Source organism: Rhinolophus sinicus, chromosome 7 (assembly GCF_057876585.1).
Source record: "Rhinolophus sinicus isolate RSI-liver-muscle chromosome 7, RSI-T2T, whole genome shotgun sequence".
Taxonomy (NCBI): Eukaryota; Metazoa; Chordata; class Mammalia; order Chiroptera; family Rhinolophidae; genus Rhinolophus; species Rhinolophus sinicus.
This window is the reverse complement of record NC_142507.1, coordinates 3980804-3997256: the sequence shown is the minus strand read 5'-3', so window position 1 is coordinate 3997256 and position 16453 is coordinate 3980804. Positions and strand designations below refer to the sequence as shown.

The 16453-nt window shown below is 41.7% G+C and overlaps 2 protein-coding genes across 2 annotated transcripts; both read right to left on the bottom strand.

The window, feature by feature from the left end:
- Positions 1-2004: 2004 nt before the first annotated feature.
- Positions 2005-6905, bottom strand: LOC109444174 (fatty acid-binding protein 9-like). The gene is made up of 4 exons (XM_019725379.3): positions 5796-6905; positions 3684-3856; positions 3097-3198; positions 2005-2948 (listed from the first exon to the last, which is right to left on the bottom strand). Exons 1-4 carry the CDS (start codon positions 5950-5952, stop codon positions 2898-2900), a joined length of 483 nt encoding a protein of 160 aa, XP_019580938.3. The 5' UTR covers positions 5953-6905; the 3' UTR covers positions 2005-2897.
- A 4463-nt stretch (positions 6906-11368) lies between these two features.
- On the bottom strand, positions 11369-16197 carry LOC109444169 (fatty acid-binding protein, adipocyte). Its single transcript, XM_019725366.3, has 4 exons — positions 16039-16197; positions 13209-13381; positions 12028-12129; positions 11369-11595 (listed from the first exon to the last, which is right to left on the bottom strand). The coding sequence occupies exons 1-4, from the start codon at positions 16109-16111 to the stop codon at positions 11545-11547; spliced, it is 399 nt and encodes a 132-aa protein (XP_019580925.1). The 5' UTR covers positions 16112-16197; the 3' UTR covers positions 11369-11544.
- Positions 16198-16453: the final 256 nt, after the last annotated feature.

Here is a 16453-nt window from a genome sequence, read left to right as displayed (position 1 = left end):
TTTTATATTTATTGAGGAATACATTTTATAGCAAGTCATTATTACTACAACCCTCTAAAAATAGTGCCTCGGTTTTAAAAACTCTCCTTTTTTATGGGCTTATCTGGCTGGAGCCAAAGAAACAAATAAAAAAACCACACCTCAGCTATGACTCTCCCAGACACATGCTGACTGAGTGCCCAGAGGTGGAGAAAGACTTGGCAAGTTTAGTTTTCATTGTATTTATTTTTTGCTTTTGTTTGGAAATAACTTCAAATTTGCAGAATGGTTTCAAGAATCAGACTAAGTCAAAGAAAACATTTGTTTTTTACTGAAACTTATGTGTTGTTAAATTTTACCCCATTTGTTTTATCAATTGCTCTCTTTCTATATGTATGTATGTAATGTGTACACACACACACACACACACACACACACACGCAATACCTTTTTCTGAATTTTTTGAGAGTAAATTGCATATATTATGGCCCATTACCCCAAAATACTTCAGTGAGTTTTTCCCAAGAATAGGGATATTCTCTTACGTAATCTCAGTAAACCTCTAATTTGCCATCTATAGTCCAATTTGTCAGCCAACCTAATACTGTCCTTTGGAGTATTTATTTTATTTCTGGTACAGACTCCAATCTAGGATCACTTACTGCATTTAGTTGTCATGTATTTTCAGTATAATTTGAGCTGAAACATTTCCTCAGAGCCTTTCTTTGTCTTCTACGGACATTTTTGAAGACTTCAGTCAACACCCCACCCCCTTTTTTAATAGAACATTCTTCAGGTGGAATTTGTGTGATGTTTCCTCTTGATTACATCCAGCCGTGGATTCCAGGCCAAACACTCCACAGGTGATGTCACTTCCTTCTCAGAGTGTCACATTGGAAGCCATGTGTTTTTCATTCACCCTTCAATTTCCCAGTCAAGAGGTTGTCCAATTTTTCCAGTGCACAGTTACTACTTTTTCCCTGGTAACTAATAAACAGCCTATATGGAGATACTTTAAGACCAAACTAATATCCTGCTCCTAATCAAAACTTCCTTCTAGCTTGAGCACCACTGATAATTCCTGCCTGAGCCAATATCTACTGTGACACACATAGAAAATGATTTCCCAATTCCACCAAGCCCTTCCACATTTACTGGTTTGCCCACGGCCTTCTACTGTAAGGAAGATACTTCTTTCCTCCCCCACCCCTTCTTCATCTCTCTCCAGAATGTACTCAAGGATTCTTATTGCCTCCGCAATGGTTTATAATTTATCATTTTTCTCCATTATTTTGCTTCTCAAATTGTCCCAGTTTGGGCCAATGGCAGCACCTTTAAGCTGACCCCCATATTTTGGTGATGTACCTCAATTATTATTATTTTTTTAACACTTCCTTACTTTCTGGCATAACAATATATTTCAGACTCAGCTTGTACCTGCACTGTCCTCACATTGGAATCAGCCATCTTTCCAGGGGACTGTCATTCATTTTAGTGGGGAATGATGATTTCAGCTGCCAAGGTCTGGGCGCCAGGTGTGCTCCACCTACTGAGGTGTCTTTCCTTCTAAGCTCTTTGGGCAGCTAGAGTTAGGAAACACGTGCATGTGTGTACACATATGGTAGGCCCCCCTTATTTGTGGTTTCACTTTCCATGGGTTTAGTTAGCTACCTGCAGTCAACCGAGGTCCAAAAACAGTACAGAAAAAATTCCAGAAATAAACAATTCATGACTTTTAAATTGTGTGCTAGTCTGAGTAGCATGATGAAATCTTGTGCTATCCCTCTCTGTCCTGCCTGGTATGTGAGTTATCCCTTTGTCCAGCAGCTCTATGCTGTAGATGCCCCCACTAAAATGAATGCGAGTCTCCTGGAAAGACATGTTCTTTTATAGTAATTCGACCACAGTGTATAATGTCCAGGTTCTCTTTTGTTATCTCTCTCTCTCTCTCTCTCTCTCTCTCTCTCTCTCTCTCTCTCTCTCTCTCTCTCTCTCTCTATCATTGTGGGGACAGAGCCCCAGAAAGCAGTTTCCAGGCTCTCAGCCTCACATAGACAGGTGCTGGCTCAGGTAGTAAATGGCCATCAATTGTGATTGGATGGCCATCAGCTGTGGCTAGTTGGCCGTCAGCTGTAACCAGTGAGCCATTGGCCACTAATATAACTGCCGTGGCTATGCTAGCAGCAAGTGGGGGGCTAGCAAGAAGATGGTGGCTGGGCTAGCAAGAGCGGATTGCAGAGAGGCGGATGCCGCCAGAGAGAATATAGTGATTTGACTCCCCTACCTATGGCTCCGTGGGTGTTCCTTTTGGGCCTCACCATGTCCTGCATTCTCTTGTGGGGAGCGGGAGCAGAGACCCCGCAGGCTTCCCTGCAGGACAAATGGCGCAGCGAGCAGGGTCTCCTGCATGACAATCATCTATCATCTATCTAATCTATCATTTATCCAGCCATCCTAACTAGTTTAAGCAGGGTCAGCCTCCTGCAAAAAATAAAAAAGCCAGCAATATTGGTTTTCAGCATCTGTGCTGCCCAAAATGGGTTCCCATGATTGTAAGGTACCCTCTTTGAGGTCACCTGAACGTCCACAGAACATGTGTGACAGATGCCTTAACCTAAATGGAATGGGTCCCCTGGAGGAAACTCAAGGACGGCAGAAGCCAGGTGGGCAGCGGATGAAGGGGACATTGGTGCTCTTATCATCACACCGTAGGCAAGGGGCTTCTTGTCTCACCAACGTATCAGATTATCCCGACTCTCAATGTCACATGGCTCCAAAACTGCACTGAATTTGATGGTTTTATTGAGCAAATTTGTGTTGAGCATTTTTTTTCTCTAAATCACCGGCCTTAAGCCATATCTTCTTCAAGCCCCGGTTTCTTGTTAGTGACCAAGCTTTCACTGATGCAGATACTTTCTTCACGCCTTTGTGTAGACTCGTGTGCTGACAACATTGTTCATGGCATGTTCCTAAAAGCAAAGAGGGATCTGTTAGAGTTGGCCGTTGACAGATCCCTCTTTCCCAAGACCCTCGAATCAGGATGCAAAACACCTGAGTGACTTGAACGGCAGGCATCGAATAGGGGCATCTAAGAAAGTCTGTTTAGGGAAAACTCACCGCTACCATTTTTCCATTTACAATTTGTCTTTTGATTGTTGTCTCTTTACCGTGCCATTTTTGGACATGTACCAGGGAGCCCCCGTCTAATGTTACGATACTCTATGAATGTAGAAAGGAATATGTTAGAAATGGGAATTCACCATATTCAAACCTACGCAAGACTAGACATCTACTTTTTAAATTTCTGCCTTGAATTGTTTTCCTCTGAAAACCTTCACCTCAGTTCTTGTCAGCATTGAATACCTTCAACCCGGAAAAGTCTCCAGAAATTGTTCCATTAACACTCTCCTCCCCCAGGCAAACGATATCCAAACTACTCGTGGATACTGTTCTCCTCTCCAGGAGCTTTTGTACAATGGCAAAGCGAGATCAGGGAAAACCGGGAAACACGTTGAATTTTTTTGGCCCCGTCAACCAGCAGAATAATTTACAACAAGCTCGACTTTGGAGATGAGCAACACTGATGAACAAAACAAGCCTCAGCTGACTCAGTAATTAAGCAAACGAGCAATGAATAAACCATGCCAAACAACTACCTTTCAGTTTCTCCCTGACTGTAATATGCCAGGAAGCCTGATCCTCACCTTTACTTTCCTGTTGTCAGCTGTGGTTTCGTCAAACACTTCCCCCAGCCTGAAGGAGATCTCAGTGTTCTTGAGGGAGCTCTCTGTTCTGATGCTCACTCTCTCCCCCTGGGCTTTGATAGTGATTCTCGGTTTCTCTAACGCGGCCAGATGCCGGAACGCAGCGGGTACTCCTGGCAGGCAGAGGAGGCAACACACCTTCTTAGGACGTGCTAACAATCATTTTGGAAAGCAATTCAGAAAGGACGCCCGCCTTCTTTCCTGTCGAAGTTTTGGATAATGTGCGGTCATTTCTTCAGTGCTCTCGGGGGTAGCTGGAACGAGCCAGACCCTCCCAATCAGAATGAAACCTGCCATGTTGAAAAGCTAACGTCACTTCTGGAGACTCAGAGCTTCATCTGAAATTCATATTTGCGTGGTCACCATCCAGGGCCCCGGATGGATGCTGATGCTTTACCTTACCAAGCGTTACAACAGGGCAGAAGGGCTGTTGCCCTCATTTTACCCACGAGTACACGGTGTCCCAGAAATGTAGGGAGGCTCACTGCAGATGGTGTGTCTGCTAATTAGCAGAGCTGAGATTTAAACAGGAGTTTTCCAAGTGCCCAAGAATTATAGCACGCATTTTTTCTTCAAAAAACAAGACATGCAATTTCCAAAGCATCTAAACTGCTCTAAAGGATGATGACTTGTAAAGTCCATGCTCCTCCCTCATTTGCTGGTTCAGTCCCTCTCTGGGTGAATAAAGAGGAGGTGGCAAACTGGGCAATGTGGCTGAGAGCCTGGACCTGTTTCAGGGTCGGGACGGCCCATCATCAAAGTTGACTCCAGCTGCAGGTGGCAGGAGAACTAACTCCTCTCTAGCAACATTGAGAGCAAACTCGATTTCACGTGTAGAGTGTGGCACTGACAGGACGGGTCTGACCACAGAGAAGCAGTGTCAGGTGTGGCGCACGGGAGAGTGAGGCGTGAGGTGGGCTGAGCCCGCCTCCAAGTGTGCATGCCACCTGCTAGCATGGGCACGCCATCAACAGTCAAATACAGGTCACTGTAGTACTTACCTCATAGAGGTGAGATCAATGAAAGGGCTTAGGTGGTCATGGCACATAGTAGGTGCTCAGCTCTTATGCCCTCTGGCCTTCCTCTGCCTAAGCCCAGCTCCGAATCAAAACAAGCGCTACTTTTACCATCACTCCCCAGTTTCTTAGAGGTCCCCAAATTTCAACTCAAAACTGGTGATTCTTTTACTCCCTGAGAAGTTAATACTATGAAAAGTGACAAATAATGATGTTATGAGTACATTGATTTATTATGCTTTGATCACTTCAGCCACATTTTTTAAAAAGTTTAAAAAGTAATGTTAAAAAATGTCTCGACTTTACATATAGATTATTATTGCAAAGGAGGTTTCTCTTAATTAAATATTAAAAATAACTTAATTAGATATTAAATAATTACTGTTCTTCAGCATTACAAAAACTAGTTTAGTTGTCATAGACCTGAGCCATTATAATTGATGTTTATGCCACACGGGTAAGACCTAAAGGATGCATAGACTTTATACTTCTGAGAAATATCCCGTGGTGAGACAGTCAATGAGTAAAAATGTTCCATCTCTCCAATAAAAGAATTGAGATTCTTCAAAATGCTGTAAAACGTAACCAACTAGAAACTTCATTTGTTGTTATTACCCTTTTGAAGTTATAACTTAAAGAAACCGTAGAAACACATTTACTCGATACATTTAATCATAGATAGTTATTAGTGTTTGTAACTTTGAAGCTGGGGAAAGCTATTTGATGAAATAGCCAAGCGAAAGAGAAACACTATCAAGGCGTTAGGATGAAATATTTTCAAAAGGATAAATGGACTTAACTCTATGGGTAATGACTAGAAGAAAGCATATGTGAGCCTAGTAGTCCCCAAAGAGACAATTATTACTAGTAACAAAAAAAGCAGAAGTTGGTACATAAACTTTGTTATTCTCATATGAAGATACCCTAGGATCACAAAAGAAAGAGAGAATGGTAGGAGCTTTCATTGTAAAAGGCAAACCCCGCCCCATCACCAAATGGGTGGCCAGCTTCCAAATCTTTCAGTGGTATTTCTCACCCAGTTGTGCCAAGTATGCCTCAAAGTTTTCACTGGATTCCAGTGTCCAGGTTCCCAAGAAGGGCTCGAGCATGATGGAAAGCGTCTGAGAACAGGAGCTTGCAACCAACCGAAAGCCAAAGAAACTTAGGCAACACAGAGCTACTGGTATCTTCATTTAAGAGTCACCTTCATCATGTGACTCTTCTGAAATGGCCAATGGGCAACACCAAAGAGTGCAGGCACCAGCGTTGACTCATTTTATCTACCTCCACATTAAGACACAGAAAATTAACATGTGAAGGTGAATTGAAGTCAATGATTACACGAGTAGCTTCTAGCAGAGAGATGGACACCCAAGGGCCACCATATTATAAATATGGCTTGTGGAATGGAGACAGTTTTTGGTAGAGATCAGCATTTTGAAGCATGAATGCTTAGTCACCTCGGAAGGAATCTCCTGGCAGATGTCTAACGCACACCTGACGGAGGGGTTTTCCCACCTGACACACAGACATCACTGCTTCGGCCACCGAAAGATGCATTTTGTTTGGACATGTCACAGGGTCAGACTACGCTCTTCATTAAAATAATATGGTCTCCGCCCTTCCTTGCAGGGCTGATGAACTGATACCAGTTAGTGTAAATGAAATGTCTACACTTGGAGTGAAGTGTGGGCTGTTATTAACATTGTCATTGCTCTTTCATCAAGAGTGTAGACTGGGAAGAAAAGTAACAATTCTCACTGATTAGTTGTTCCGTGATTTAAGCCCTCAAAAGAGGGCGAGTTCCTGCTGGGAAAGTTCATCTTTTAGGCTTACAGAGTAAGCTTGATATGAAAAGATGCCGCTTGAAACCGGGAGGGGAAGTTTTAGGGAGAAACGTGTATTGTGATATCTGCATTCTAAAGGAAGACAAAGGAGCAGATCATTTAAATCTTTGTGCAGTTACATCTGAAATCATCTCCTGTGACACAAAGTAAGTTGTAAAGATTTTGTAGGGTGTCCTATGGTCACTTGTCTCATTAGGGAGACCACCTCAGGGATGATGTAGATGCCTGATCACTGCACTGTACACCTGAAGCTGAAGCTGAACATTAATGAATGTCAACTACAATTTTATATATATATATATATATATATATATATATATATATATATATATATATATATGTCACAAGAAGCGGAGTACAGCATTAGGAATAGAGACAGTGGAAATGTAATGGCTGTGTGCGATGTCAGAGGGGTGGTGGATGGGGGGAGGGGGGTTGTCACTGTGTGAGGGATATAAATGATAAATGTCTAATTATTACATTGTTTTGTGCACCTGAAACTAATAAAAAAAATGTTTTTTTAAAAAAAACAAAGTAAGGGAAGTGGCCTTTGCAGGAATTGTAATTACTAAGAAGGATTAGATTCAGAGGCTGTAGATCTGTGTCGTAGCTCTGAAGCCCAGATGTTTTGAAGACGGCTGGCACCAGGCGCCAGAAGAACATTCATCCTATTATCTGCCTGTGTGAAATCTTCCTGTAATTCAAAGAAATGTGTATTCAAATCATCTCTTTGTGGACTAAGAGAAAAATAAAAAAGAGGCTTATGTTTCGGAAGCATAGTAACTTAAGTGGGATAAAGAATTTCTTCTGATGAAACTATAGAAAGAGGAAATTTATAATGCAATATCTGTTTAGGTGTAATAGTTATCAACCTATCTGGAGGGCAAAATGGGAAGCAAAAACCCTCGAGTCAGTTTCAGGAAACTGAGACCAGGCTCAATATAAGTGCCTTAGCAGGTGAAAATGTCCTCAGAGGTGATGGTCAAATGAGGACCATGTGACTGGATCCTGCCTCACGGTTCTAGACATGCATGCGCTCTCCTCTGGATGATAGCATGTGTAACCATGCATGGCTGTGTGTGTTTGTCAGTGGGCTAGTATGACAAATACCCATTACTGTACCCATTCTGTTCCAATTCCCCTGCCATTGATGGATTCAGAAATCAATCCTCTGTCCCATTTCAGAACTCAATTGTCCCATGATACAAGAGGGAGAGCCAAATTTCTGGCTTCTATAAAATGTTCTTGACCCTAAGAAAGAGCCGGAAGGATGGTCTTGCTTCTCTTGCACAGGTAGCTTTTTGCATGAAATTTAGAACGAGTGAACCCATGGTGTCACCAACCCAAATGAAGCCACAACTGAGGATGGCAGGGCAGCCAGGGGGGGCGACCTGACATCCCCTTCATTTCTGGCATTTTTATTAGTCAATTCCTGCATTGCATTACTACTTAACCAATTTTGTGTTTGAGGGTTTTGTGACTTGCAGCTGAAGCCTTCGTAATCAACATGCCTTTGTAAATAGCTTCACCTGAATCGCAAATTTGGGCTCTCAAAGCAACAATTTACATGCAACATAGCATATTGGGCACGTGTGCTCAGCCTCACAGCCTCTCCCACCTTCCCAGGTCCAATGCAAACGTCTCCTCCTCTGTGACACAGGGTCAGAGCTAGTTGGTCCCTGTTATGTGACACAATTCTACTTTAGTAGAGGTATACTAGAGAACTTTTCTGAGAGTATTGCACCTCGTTACCCTCCCGCTGCCCCTTGAGCTATTTTAATAGTGTATCAAGCCAAGAGAATACTTCTTACTCACAATCTGTATCCCTAAGGCAGTGCCTGACACATTGTAGGTGCTCCATAAATGTTTGATGAATGAATAACACAACGAACAAACAGTGTTCACTGCTTTTTTAACTGACCATGACTAGAGACAAAGTTCTCTCCTGACCTGCTTGAGTGACAGGGCTTTCATTCTGGTCGCCAGAGGGAAGGGGTTTCTCACACTCTCTTCACCTGTGTTCAGAGTCTCATGACAACCACGCAAATCTCCCCACTCAACCAAGGATGGCCTGCTGCTACCACGACTAGCCTTTGAGTGTAAACAAACCAAACAAACCATCTTCTCAAGTAACAATGTTTAAAGTTAGAATGTTCTTAACTGTGAATCTCGTCCAGGAATTAGACTACAGTAATTTGTTATATAGAACAGTACAGTAACGCTTCTTGTTTTCAGGACTATTTCAAAGGTTATTTCTCCAGTATCTCATTTGCATATGCTTCTCCAGTATCTCATTATCTATATTAACTTTGTCTTGACATTCGATGTTAAGTAGTTTTTAATACATTTTCATTTTGAGATATTACCTTCTCCACTGGGGAGGATCAGTGGTCAAGTTAAACTTAAACCAGAAGCTACGAAAGTTTTCAGCACTGTGTCTGATAATTTATTGCTGTACCTATAATATTTTAGCTGGAGCCACATTCGATATTTTCCTAATTTTTTGTGTGTGGTATGATAGGCATAACATAAAATTAACTGTGTGTAAGTGTACAGTTGTGTGGCATTAAGTGCATTCACTTTGCTGCAAGCCTTGACCACCATTCAACTCCAGGACTCTTTTCATCTTGCAAAACTGAAACTCTGTCACCATTAAACACTCACTCCCCATTCTCCTTTTCCACCAGCCCCTGACAACTACTTTCTGTCCCTATGATTTTGACTACTCTCTGTACCTCATATAAGCTGAATCACACAGTATTTCTATTGTGTTTGGTGTGTGTATGTGTGTGTCTTACTTCACTTAGCACGTCCTCAAGGTTCATCCATGTTGTAGCATGTGTCAGAATTTCCTTTCTTTTTAACACTTCATTCCATTGCATGAACAGACCACATTTTGTTGTTGTTAATCTACTCACCTGTCGATGGACACTGAATTGCCTCCACATTTTAGCTCAATTCTTATGCTCAGGAACTTAGCCCACCTCTTCCGGCCTCTCCCTATGCTGGTGTTATGCATAGAATAGGTGTTCAGAACATAATGGACTTATTTTTGAAAGAAGCGTCGTAAACACAATGATATCATCTGCAGCACAGTCGTTAAACAGATTTTGACTTAGTATAAAATGTAAGTATGTGTTTTGGAAATGCCAGTGTGTGTACATGGAATGCCAGCGATCGTCTGTAGAGGAGCTTTGGATCTTCAACGAGAAAGAAGAAACCACACACACGCGCACACACACTCCTACCTGGAAAGCCTCATCACCATTTTTGTCTTGTTTTATATACTGAAATTCTATGGCGATTTCACTTGAGTAAAAAGTTCCAGAATATATGCAATATTTTCTTTGCATAAAAAGTTCCCTTGGTAAGGAAAAGAAGAACTTGGAAACCACTCTGGGACACATATGCATCATGACTCTTCCTAAGGCTGTCGCCTCTTTTCTGGAGTGAAAATTACGGGTTTATTTGCACTTAATTCTTGGGAGATTCCGGAGATAGGTTGGTTTACCAATAACTTTTCAGGTTAGGAATCTTTTTCTATAACATGCACTCTACTTCTCTCTCATCACTCAAAGGCAGGTACCCAGGTGCAACATGAGCAGCTGGCTGTGAACAATTCCACAATGGTACAGGCTTCCCTCCTTTGATTGCATTTCACACATACCGTTTTTACACATTGAAGGTTCATGCTTACCCTGTGTTGAGCAAATCTATCAGCGCCATTTTTCCAACAGCATTTGCTCACTTCTCGTCTCGGTGTCACATTTTGGTAATTCTCACAATACGTCAAGCTAGTTCATTATAGTTGTATGCGTTATGGTGATCTGTGATCGGTGATCTTTGATCTTACTAGGACGAGACCCTCGACCAACAAAAAGATTGCAATGTCGCTTACGGCTCACTTGCTCGTTAGCATTTTTTAGCAAAAAAAGAATGTTTTTTTTTAATTAAGGTGTGTGCATTGTTTTCTCAGACAATGCTATTGCACACTTACTAGACTGCTACAATTATGTGTAGACATCATTTTTATATGCACCAGGAAACGAAAATATTCCTGTGACTCGTTTTCTTGTGATATTTGCTCTATGGTGGTGGTCTGGCATGGAACCCACACTATGTCCGAGGGATGTGTGTAGTCCCCTCCTTAACCATAGTTTCACATTCCACGGTTTCAGTTATACAAGGTCAACTGCAGTAGGATATTATTAAAAAGGAAAATTCCAGAAATAAACACTTCCTAAATTTTAAACTGTGTGCTGTCCTGAGGAACGTGACAACATCTCCCACCCTCCAGTTCTATCCCGCTGGGGACGTGACTCCCCCCTTTGTGCAGTGTCTCCCCACCCGTTAGTCACGCCGCTGCCATCTCGGGTATCAGATGTACGTATAGGAAAAACCATAGCATATGTAGGGTTCAGTACTATCTGTGGCATCAGGCATCCATAGGGGGTCTTGGAATGTATCCTCCGTGGGTAAGAGGGAACTACTGTATTTTAAAAATTACCTTAGGTCTCTGAGACTTTCTTGACCAAAGATACACTAAACGAGAACTTCATATTGAGTAATAACACATATTTATCAACTCCTACCTAAGACCATGGAAAATTCACGAATGTGAATTGTTTACCTTGGGTTATTATTTTTAAAAATTGTATTACTGATACCAGAAACAAAGTGATGATACAATTTTCTATTTCCTCCACTGAATTGTGAGTAAGAAATTATCTGGCACAGCAAATCAATCATTAATTACATCACCTTCTAACTCTAAAACATTTTATTTAACCAACACGACCACATTGAATAAAATCAGTTTGTGACAAAATTAGTGGCTTGCTAATTAGTGGAAAACAACAATTCATGTTAGAAACAGTATATCCCACCGAATGGCACACAGTTCGATGCAAACTTCAGTCCACCTCGGTGTCCCTTGGCTTACGCTCGCTCATAAACTCTGGTAGAAGTGACGCCTTTCATGACACATTCCTAGACACACACAAAAATTCTTGGTCAATCGAGGGACTAAACGACTGGTTTGAAGGAAACAATATTCATTTGAAAGATAGTTGTTCTGGGCGCCTATATATACCCAATACTGTAATAAGTTAGGGAGCTATAAAGACCCAGACGAGACAAGCTTTTCCCTCAAGGAAGCTTGCAGTCCATACGGGAAGTGATAAATATAAACAGAAATTCATCATACACGCTGGTGCATGCTGAGAGGGGTCAGGAAATGCTTCCTGGTGGGCAGCACGCCCGGGCTGAGCTTAAAGCACGAAGGGCCATTGCCAGAGTGGAACAATAACCCAACAGAATCAGCTGTTTGTTCTACAGAAGCGAGAGCAATTGTGTTTCTTTAGGTAGAGTAAGGATTGTAAGATGGCCGACCAGTAGAATCTAGGAGCTAGAAGTACTCACCACCACCAGCTTGTCATCCACTCGCTTTCTCTTTATGGTGGTTGATTTCCCATCCCACTTCTGCACCTGTACGAGGGCTCCTCCGTCTAAGTTTATGATGCTCTGTGGGAGCGATAAAAAAAATGATTACAATTTGTACACAGTGGGTGGAGGGAAATAAAGTGAAAAGTACACTGCCTTCGTTTGAAGGAACATTTTGGGGTCATTGGAAATTCTAAGTTGCAAGACTAGATTGCAACAAGAAAATAAATGAGTGTCAAAAATAACAGCATACAAAGTTTTATACGTGTTGTAGTCAGAATAGTATGCAAACATGCATTCGAAAAAATATTGTGAAGGAATATAGCTAAGTTTGTGTTGAGATGGCCTTACTATAGGTGACTTTTTATTTTCACTTTTCTCTTCCACTGTTTTATACATTTCTCTAACATTATATTACTTTGGTCCATTTCAAATACTATACACGAAATGTTGGTGTGGGGGCAGAGCCCCAGAAAGAAGTTTCCAGGCTCTCGGCCTCACATAGACAGGTGCTGGCTCAGGTAGTAAATGGCCATCAACTGTGATTGGATGGCCATCAGCTGTGGCTAGTTGGCCGTCAGCTGTAACCAGTGAGCCATTGGCCACTAATATAACTGCTGTGGCTACGCTAGCAAAAAGAGAAAGAAAAAATGGGGGCTAGCAAGAAGATGGTGGCTGAGCTGGCAAGAGCGGATTGCAGTTAGGATGGCGAGTTGCGGACAGTGTGGATCCAGCCACCAGAGAGAATATAGTGGTATGACTCCCCTACCTATGGCTCCGTGGGTGTTCCTTTTTGGCCTCACCATATCCTGAGTTCTTATGTGGGGAGCGGGAGCAGAGACCCCGCAGGCCGCCCCACACGACAAATGGCGCAGCGAGCAGGGTCTCCCGCACAACAGTCGGACAATGAAGTTGGCGAACTTTCCACAGGGTAAGCGCACAGTGGAAAGTTCGCAAACTTCATTGTCCTACTGTCGTATATGGTACGGCAAATAAATTGTGTTAATTTTTTCTTTGAATAGTAAGGAAAACGTTATAAAAAGGAGTGAAATTTGCTGACTAAATATGGAAAGCCACACGGGTTAGCTCTAGAAGGCTTCTTGGGGACAGCGGTCCTGTAAAAGCCACGCTTTTACCTGCTCCGGTTCCTTAGTCCTCACCTTCACTTTCCTGTCATCTGCAGTGACTTCGTCAAATTCCTGGCCCAGTTTGAAGGAAATCTCAGTATTTTTAAAGGTGCTTTCTGACTTAATGGTGATTACATCTCCATTCACCGTGATGATCATATTGGGTTTGGCCATGCCAGCCACTTTCCTGGTGGCAAAGCCCACGCCTGCGGGGGGGAAAGAAAACAGCGTCACATGTACAACGTTCTCTCTCACCTTTCAGAAAGAACTGGGGTGTGTGTACGTGTGTGTGTGTACGTGTATGTACGTGTGTGTATGTGTATATGTGTGCGTGTGTGTGTATGTGTGTGTATGTGTGTGTATGTGTGTATATGTGTGTACGTGTGTGTGTACGTGTGTGTGCATGTGTGTATGTGTGTGTACATGTGTGTGTACGTGTCTGTTTGTGTAGGTGGGTGTGCGTGTGCGTTAAAGGGACAGCCACTGGTGAGTTTCCTTATCACCTCGCTTACACAGCTCCTGCAGACAAGTAAGGGAGGCCAATATTTAAAGAAACACACAAGGCCAACTAGCTGTAGATTTATCCTTTAAATTTCCTCTTCAGGGCCTCACATGCAGCTCCTCAGGAGACTCATGGTTAATTTTAAACAAGAATATGTACAACGGTTAAGTCTCCGGGGAGGTACATATTTTTTAAAAAGTCACTGCACTCTCAAATTCTCTGGCCAACCTCAACCATGAGGGCAGCAGCTGTCATTTTACTCAACTCACGAAATATTTGGGGCACCGTGACCCTTTTTTCTTAGATTAAAAAAAAAAAAGATCTAATCCACAGTCAAAGACAGAATTCTCAGTAGGATTTGGGTGCCAATATAGAGTGACCCAGCTTAAAAAAAAGTCATCTGTTTGGGTGTACAAAAATCACATTTTTATAGCATTTGCTGCCCAGTCTCATTTATTTGGCTTTTCCAGATTACTCCATGATGAAATGAAGACTTTGTTGAACTTCTGCAAAGGCAAATGTTTCCTACATTCACAGCATTTTAGAATGGGGATATTGCTCCCAATAAATTATAGGAAAGTTTAAAGAGGGTCTAGGAATCAATTGTGAAAACTTCAAAACTTAAGAAATCACCATTTTAGTAAGTTTAGAAATCAATACTTTGATTGCCAACCACCTAAGTTGCAAACTCCTCTTTTTCTTGAAGAGGAATATATTTTTCTCGTGAAACGTATGGGGTGAACAATTTACAATATATAGCAGTAACTTGCTCTCAAGGCATAGGTTCTACAGAATTTACGACTGTCGTAGATGTGTTGGATTTTTTTTTAAAACACACGAATATAAATCTCAGCTACTTTTTTTACTAAAATGCTACTTTCAGCCATCAGATATAGATGTAGAAGAGGTCAGAGTGAGAAACATTGTACAAAACAAATGATGCCGAGGCTCTGATCTCGCCCCCTGTCTGAGAAGTGGCCACAAGTGGGAAGATAATATGTAGCTTCAAGTCCTGGCTCTGTTACGAAATGTAACATCAGATGCATGGAGTGAGTCAGCGTAGAGATGGATGCAATGTCAAGTGCGATCCCAGAGTGGACCACCTTGGACATCACATTGTCCACTTGTTTGATTCCTTCCTTATTTGAGTGCTGAAGGCCACACCTGCTTATGGTTCATTAATTACAGCATCTAATTTCAGGAGGCATCTTATGTTTTTCCTTATCTTCAGTCATTTAGAATTTTAAAATGCAGTGGTACAAGAATCTAACTGTAAATATTAAAAGTGTAAAGCATTTCTGAAAGTCAATCGCTACATCGCCTCAGATCCTGGCATTTCTATATCAGCACACATTAGGTCACAGAACCACACCTAGCTGGTATTCTAGAAAGTTAGGTCTCACTCGTGCTGAGGTCCCTGATTTCCCTCTTGTCTATAAACAAGAAAAATAGTGGTTACACACAAGCAAAAACATGCTACATGATTTAGGGGAAAGTTAAGTCTTGCAATTTAGGGCTTAAATCATATCCCCTAATAAAGATATTGTGAAAAAAGTCCTTTGTGATTCACTCCTCTAGATACCACTTGGTCATGCATGGGGGTTGTGAGGAGAGGAGCTTTCAAGGTACAAGGTGCCTGAGTGAGAATCTGCCTTCCTACACCCTTGCTTTTCCTCCTTAATTACGTGGGGAACATTTTTAGATTCAGCAACGTTAGCAGAATCTAAAACCCTGGAAGCCTCCATTATCAGACAGGGGGTGTGTCACATATGTAACATTCTCCTTTTAAATCACTCAGTAATTCTATAGCATCCCACGTAATTTCTAGTCAAAGAAATATTTAAACCCTTTAAGGAACAAGTTCTCTGAAATTAAGATTTTTTTTTTGTCTCCCGTACCACAACCACACATTTTTAATCCATTGACATTAAGACAATAAAATAATTAGTTGGCATATGTTTACTGAAAAAAATTACATTGAACATGAGAAGCATAATGCTTTCCATTTCAAATGGAAATTATTGCATGCTAGGACATAAATACTGCATATTTTATATGCAAGAGGGAATGAAAGAAAAGCAGGCAAAGAGCCAAGTTTAGCAATCCAACAAAATCTTGCTATTGCTATACACCATAAAAATTCCATTTAGACCCTTTTTCGTAATCGTTCACCTGTACTTGTGACTTTGGTCTAGAAAGTTTCTACAAACAAATGATTCTTACTTGCTATTTTTATAACCTCTGTATAGAAAGCAGCATTTCATATCTGGCCAGGGCTTCCGGTGTGAAAAACAGCTTCAAGCCCCTTTTGCCCCCAGAGAAACAGTCATAGATCCAGCTCCCCACAAAGCATTTTCTTACCCACTTCTTTCATGTAATCATCAAAGTTTTCACTGGAGACAAGTTTCCAGGTACCTACAAATGCATCACACATTTTGTGGGCTTTCTAGGATGATTCTTCAAGGTGGGAAAGAAGCTGCAGCTTTCAAAAAGGTGCTTTGCCGTCTTCAGGCCAAATAACTGCCTTTTAAAGGTGCCCAAAACACGTGATCTGAGGAATGACCAATTGGGAATGACATCAGACCATTTCCTTCACTACCAGCCTCTGCATTTTTTCCTCTGACTCATGTTTATAATAGAAATCTCTCAACTTTGGTTCTCCCTGGCAAATGGTCATTGGACATAGATGACAAATTATTTTTAACTATGAACAGAATATTTGAAACATTCCTGTTTTGATGGTTTGAGACTCAGTGCATTGAATTTCCCCCTATTA

What these genes read in the sequence shown, in the direction of transcription:
- LOC109444174 (XM_019725379.3), bottom strand. Translation starts at nt 5,952, where the DNA reads ATGAAGATACCAGTAGCTCTGTGTTGCCTAAGTTTCTTTGGCTTTCGG. An exon ending in GGCATACTTGGCACAACTGG is followed by an intron (nt 3,857 to 5,795) that starts GTGAGAAATACC and finishes TCTGCCTGCCAG; the next exon opens with GAGTACCCGCTGCGTTCCGG. An exon ending in TAAATGGAAAAATGGTAGCG is followed by an intron (nt 2,949 to 3,096) that starts GTGAGTTTTCCC and finishes CTTTGCTTTTAG; the next exon opens with GAACATGCCATGAACAATGT.
- LOC109444169 (XM_019725366.3), bottom strand. Translation starts at nt 16,111, where the DNA reads ATGTGTGATGCATTTGTAGGTACCTGGAAACTTGTCTCCAGTGAAAAC. An exon ending in CAGATGACAGGAAAGTGAAG is followed by an intron (nt 12,130 to 13,208) that starts GTGAGGACTAAG and finishes TCGCTCCCACAG; the next exon opens with AGCATCATAAACTTAGACGG. An exon ending in TGGATGACAAGCTGGTGGTG is followed by an intron (nt 11,596 to 12,027) that starts GTGAGTACTTCT and finishes GTGTGTGTCTAG; the next exon opens with GAATGTGTCATGAAAGGCGT.